General features: G+C 40.2%; 1 protein-coding gene across 1 annotated transcript in view; it reads right to left on the bottom strand.

Annotated features, from left to right (window-relative positions):
- Positions 1–6747, bottom strand: part of LRP1B (LDL receptor related protein 1B) — a 1026358-nt gene that overhangs the window by 701867 nt on the left and 317744 nt on the right. The window contains exon 5 of the mRNA XM_018554232.1: positions 5398–5526. Coding sequence (XP_018409734.1) covers positions 5398–5526 — 129 coding nt within the window. The remainder of the gene's footprint in view (positions 1–5397; positions 5527–6747) is intronic.

Genomic DNA, 6747 nt, shown 5'->3' with positions numbered 1-6747 from the left:
TTAGTGATTGGGTTTACATATGAATAAAAAAATAATGTCAGCCCAAAAATACAAGGCTGCAAATCTTTCCCGCTGTACGACTCGGCTCCAAAGTGCTGAAAACATAAGGAATGGTGTATTTTTAGTTTGGTATTCTTGTATTCAGGTGCCTCATATCTGCAGGGCAAATTAGGCTTTTGCTTTACTTGCCTGGAGGCAAATGAGAACTTGTGTCTAAAATATTATTTTTAAAAACACAGTATTGATTCTAACTCGTTACACTTTATGTAGAGCTCGTTCCTTTCAACCTAGAGGAGGCTGACAGATTTAATGAATTATGTAGCCGGGGTGAAAAAACAGAATCCCCAATGTTTATTCATTGCACAAATGCCTCAAAGAAGTCTGGAATACGAGTGTCTTATCTGACATATCCTCACTGTGTAAACGTTGGTAAAAGCCACCCCATCTTATTTTTAAGTTAAATCTGAGTGACATCAGCATTATGCGAGCAAAGTCACACTCTAATCTTGAGCAGATTAAATGAAAATACATCAAAGAACTTAAAACTTAAGACCAAAGTCTATCCGGTATTCTTAGGTGTTTGACACTAAGGTGTCAGTGACTATTGTAGTTGATCTAAGTTCTGATGTCTGCTGTGTGTGACTGCTTATTTAAAGCAGAACTCAAGTCAAAAATAATAAATCAATGGCCAATATTATTATTGTTGGCAATAAAAATAATAATAATAATAATAATTAATGCTGTATTTATCTTTAATCAGGAGCTGTCCCCACTGCACTTCTTTTCTTCCACTAGATGTCCTCAGTATTCCAAATTGAGGCCAGAATTATTCAACTCACTTCCTCTGAGCCCAGGCTATCATGAACTCATGCCCAGCCTGTGACTGGACAATTAAAGGAGAAGCACCATATTTATGAGTTCATGTTCCTGTCACTTATCTTTCTCCTCCAAATGGCATACTCCTTGTCAGCACATTAACTGATTGGCTCCTTTAATTGCTTCTTTCTCCCTCATACTGAACTCTACTGTACAGGGACTACGAGAATCTGATACCAAAACAAATTCAGGTACGTGCACTGCTTGCATTTAAAAAAATAAATGTAATGACGTGTTATTGGTTACGTTATGTCTATTATATCAGCTTTAAAGTACCTGACCTTCTTCTGAATATGCGATTTCCCTGGCTGGTATGATGACCCTCTGACTTCAGTACTGGGGTTGATTTACTAAAAGCAAATATGCTGTTCACTTTGCAAGGGCATTTGCCCATAGCTTAGTGAATGTGGTGAAAATTTACTTTGCAAAAAATACCCAATAAGGAGGACAAGGACAACAAAAAAACAATAATTTTTCTAGTACATGATTGGATGATGGAAATTAGTGATGGGCCGAACACATGTGAGTTTGGTTCGAGTTCGAACTTTAGAACATGGAAAAAGTTCTAACTTAAACTTTGAACACAATGAAAGTGTATGGGACCAGAATTCTGAAAATCAAATGTCCCCATTTTGAAGCCTTATATGCAATTTATTGGCCATAAAACGGGTATGGGCATCCGGGTACTGCCCTGGGGGACATGTATCAATGAAAAAAACACTTTAAAAAAATACAGATTTTAAAGGAGCAGTGATTTTAACATTGCTTATAGTGAAACAATAAAAAAGAAAAATTCCATTAAATATTGTGCCTGGGGGGTCCCCTTAAACTGCCTGTAAAGTGGTGCATCTGTACAATGTATAGAACCTGCTGCAGCAAAAAGTGAAATTTATTTAAAATAAAAGACATTTATAAAGAAAAAACATTCGGTTCCCCCTCCCAAACAATACCAGATCCTTAAGGTCTGGTAGGAATTTTAGGAGGGACCTCATTTAAATAAAAGGGAAAAAAAGTGTGGGGTTCCCCCTCAAAGTCATACCAGGCCCTTAAGATGTCCTCACAGATTTTCATTAAAGCTGAACTCAAGAAAGGTATACAAAGACACACATTAGTACAGCTCTATATTAATTAATGCAATTATTATTATTACAATAGTTATTATTATAATTATTATTTGGATTTGTAAAAAATAAAGCAATGTAAGTACTTGAATTTGATAAGGTATCAAGGAGCACAAGTAGGCAGTTAGGTGTGCTGCAGTGCTTAAGTGCTACCAAGGTACATACTAATAGGGGCAAAGAACAGAGTGACAGCCAGATGAACTAATTAGTCTGCCACTTCTCTTTTTACTGTCCTGTTACAGACTTGGGGGGAGCAAGACCTGTAAAGCTGGTTATACATGGATATATTTTCTATGTTCAACCTATGGGCTGAACAAAAAAAAATATAACAGATTCGTCCATCAATGTTTATGAGTGTAGACGGAGTTATCCCCTGCTGTTTCCATTGTATTTTGACAGTGGTCACCAGTCGCTGTCAGAATACTGATTGGCTCGAAGCTCTGTTTGGCTGAGAATTTTCCAACCTGCTCCTTTGATCAGCTGATTGAGGGATGCCGGGCGGAAGGGTCCTGACAGCGGCACCAACTGTGCAAATTTTGGCCGGTTCATCAGGAACTGATTTAAATTTGTACCACCTGTATAGCCTACTTTAAAGTTGCTCAGCAACAGCAAAGACAAATCAGGTCTTCTTTCCTGCCAAATAGGGCTTAGTTGTGTGGCAGAGATTTGTAAACCGATCACAATTGTTTACTATGTGCCCTGACATTTTGTCTACGTTGATCTATGCAGACAGACATGGTGTGAACGAGCCCAAAAGGGAAATTCCATAAAACATTTTTTATCAACAATGCAAAATGTATTAAATCTCAGTCACAATAATGAAAACAACAATAATAATCACATTTATTAGCCATCATCATTGATCTTTAACATCATCTGATTACATCTTCAATACAATAATTTACTCCATAATGTGCATATCGCCAGACTATCACATCAGGTCCAATCAACTATCTACTCTTAAGGTGCCCATACACCTTACAATTATCTGCAGATTTTCTGTTGTCAGATGGAAAAAGTGCAACAGATTGGCCCAGGTGGAGATTACTCTATCCACACAGTTAAGTGGAGATGGAGGAATCTGTTGCACCTTTTCCATCTGACCACAGAAAATCTGCAGATAATTGTAAGGTGTAAGGCCAGCTTTACTCAATGTCAAAGCTGAATTTTAGTCAGCCGCCTCCTGAACAAAATGTAATGTCAAAGTAAAGGAGGTCAAGTTAATTCATCAGCCCAGATTCTTGACACAGCTGAGATATTTAATTAAATGTGGCCATTGAAAGCGTATTTTAATTGAACTGTAATGTATATCAGGAAAGTAAAGCTATTGGAATTTAAAATTGTTGAACCGTAGCTAATCATTTATTTAAATGGAATATGACTATAATTTTCAGGTAAGCACCCGTATATTATATTATATTATCCCGTGATATAACAGAAGATTTAATTGCAAGTTCCCCATCTGCCGCCTCAGATTCACTGCCGACGAAAATAGCGGATGGGATATTTTCTCTTGCCTCTAGGATTTCAGCAAGTAACGTCTTCACGAAAACAGCTTGCTGATTATTTTAAGTGTTTAGTAGATTTTATCCTGGCATTAGAACATCTCCGTCAATCAAAACTGTTCTCAGAGGGGATTAAATTACCAACAACTTTGATGCAAAAACTTAGGTTTCAGCTTTTAGTTCTGAACAAACATTGATGCAATCACAACACGCAAAGCACAGGATCAATCAATCGAAAGTAATTTTTCCCTGTCTGTCTGTAAGTCTTAAAGGGGAAATCTAAAGTATATTGAGTGAGCATATGTTGGTGTTTGTCACATGGTCACTGTCAAAAGGGTCTTACATAAAGTCTGTCTGCATAAAGTTATGTAGTAGATAAGGCTGGGGAAAAAAATCCAGGTCCATCCAGTCCAACCTATGTGTGTGTGGGTGTGTGTCACATTTATTTAACTACAGTAAGCTCCCTTTTATCTGACTTTCAAGCAACCAGCAAAAACAAATTCGAGAACATGTCCTTATTTTTCTTGTTGCTTGATAGACATGTGCACACTAAAAATTTTTGTTAGCAACTAAATTTATTTAGTTGCTAAAGAAATTCTCTGTTTACATCTTGCTGCCGACCGTGACTAGATTCCTCATTCAGCAGTTGAATGTAAACAATAGGGAACAATAGCCAGCCTGCTATTGGCTAGTTCAAATTGCAATAGCCAATAGCCGGCTGTCTATTGTATATACCTACTGAGAAGAAGAGCGGACCTGAGAGAGTAATCTCAGCAGGTCACCGGCACACACTAGGATGAATTCAATATCGCTTTGATGTGTTTATTAAAGCATGTCACAGCATGTAATGACATATCAAATAACATCAATAAACATGTCAAAGAGATATTGAATTCATCTTTGCGTGTGCCAGTGACCTGCTGAGATTATTCTGAGTTCATGTGATCACCATGAGCACCACCACTATTGAAAGGCTGAAGACCGTAAGGTCTTCATTGATGGACGAAATTTGTTGCAGCAAAATGAAATTAGGGGAAAAAAATGACAATTCAAAAGCAAAGAAAAAAAAAACTTTATCCATTATTCTCCCTGTCCTGGATTAGAACCTGCGACCTTAACAATGGCAAACCAGTACTCTAACCACTACACTATTGCCTCTGAAATTTTAACCATAGAAGTGTTGTAGAGGGAAAATGTTGTAGTAGGTGTTGTAGGAGAAAATGAAAGTTTGTTCACGTTATAACACAAAAAAAGAGCCGAGGTGTCATCTGAAAAGAATTATGACACCTCGGCTCACAGACCTGAATAGCATTCGTAAACTCATGAATAGTATTCGGGAGTTCCCCATTTCTATGTAGCATTTGACAGCTGAGAATGTCGAATGGGCGGAGCGAGCCATGACGTCCTCCTGACTCCTGAACACCGCCGTACCCATCCCAGTATCCCACGGTCTGTTCATCTTTCCCAGCAGGAGCTCATTCCCCTAGCCAGCATCCTTTTCTTAAGGGTTGTGCACACCTGTGCAATCATCAGTTGCTGGCCAGTGCTAAAGCCTGGATCTAGTCCTGGGGATCTCATCTTCCCTCCTGAATCACCATGAAACTTCCCTGTTCCAGAATCCCAAACGTAATCCCGACAAACCCGTCTTCCTGACACGTCTCAGCCCATCTGGCTGAGAGTCCCATATTTTTCTTTAAAATTTGCTTTTACTCTCAGCATTGTATATAATATTTAATCTACAGTATTTACCTGTTCGAATTACTTCATAACACTAAACCTTATTTTGTTTGTGTTTCTTCCCAATGAACAATTACCTTATGTGGATGCCAGTGATTGACTAAGCCATAAATGGCAACTAACACTTTCACATATTGCACAAACACAGAAGAACTTACCATTTTTGGCTTTGCAGGATTTGTTGTCTGGCTGCATTAAATACCCCTCGATGCAACTGCAGGTAAAAGAGCCTTGGGTGTTCCTACAGGTCTGGCTGCAAGATCCGTACGAGGAGCATTCATCGACATCTGGAAGAGAGCATGCCAGAGGGTGGTCATCACCCAAAAACCAGGTTCTGCTTATGTGATATTATAGGGCAGTATCTAGTAAATATGCCACCATAACAAATGTATGCAACCCATGATAGATAGACAGGGGAGGACAGACAAATAAGTGGATTCATGTGGGTTAGATGAGTTCATATAGAGACTTAGGCATACAAACAGATAGATAGGTAACACAGGCCTCGAATGGTGTTGGAGCTTTCTCAGAGGATGACTTAGAAACAGTCAGGAGTGGGGGTGGGGGGCGGAGACAAGACCAGTCACCCTGCACAAGGAAACAGAGCAGCAGTGACCAGTCATTATTACAGGAAGCTCCTGCACAGAGCAAAAGTTTCAAATTGGATTGCTTATCATTATTATTATCTCAACAATATTTGCTTATCCAGGAGTTCACATTTAAAGGGTTTTTAAACCCTCATTTGTTTCTGCTAGCAAGCAGTAGATATATGCAAAATGATTTAAAAAAACTTTTTGAAAGGGTTAATACTTACCTGTGCTCCTGTCCGAACGTCTGCAAACCTCTCGGGTGGCCGCAAAGGATCATGGGGCGGGTGCATGCACAGTTCAAATGTACGGCCGAGAGAAGAGGAGAGACACAAGGTAAGTCTATGGAGCAGCGTGCACCCACACAGACACCGTGGGACATGAGCGAAGAGGAGAACAGAGGTGTCAGCGCTGGATCGGAGACCCGCACCAGCATTGGAGGGACAGCTAAAAACTACAGGAAGGAAGAGGCATCATTTAAAGGAGAACTATGGGGTCAGTGTTGTTCCCCATAGTTCTCCTTAGGGTAACGGGAGGACACAAACTAGCGTCCTCCCGTTACCCTAAGCTCAATATACCGCGAGCTTAGGGTAATACTGAGCTCACGGTAATACAGCTCACGGTATACTGAGAAGCCGGAGCGGATCCCGACCTGGTTCTGCCTCTATCTAGAGGCAGAACCAGCTGTACCCGCCCCCTCCCCCATCCGTTCTTCCAGTCAGCCCTGGCAGATCGGAGCGGGGAATCCAGCCCCTCCCCCTGTCACGGCAGAGAGCCATGACAGGATCGAGAGGTGAGTGAACCCGGTATGTGTTCGCTCACCTCCCGATCTACTGAGCCGACCTGTGACAGTCTCATTGTCACAGGTCGGCTAGAGCTATGAGGTGAGTGGAAATCACTCATCTCATAGTTCTCCTTTAA

Source organism: Nanorana parkeri, unplaced genomic scaffold (assembly GCF_000935625.1).
Source record: "Nanorana parkeri isolate BGI_ZX_2015 unplaced genomic scaffold, ASM93562v1 scaffold148, whole genome shotgun sequence".
Lineage (NCBI taxonomy): Eukaryota > Metazoa > Chordata > Amphibia > Anura > Dicroglossidae > Nanorana > Nanorana parkeri.
Note: the sequence above shows the minus strand (reverse complement) of the source record. Positions and strands in the feature narration are given on the sequence as shown.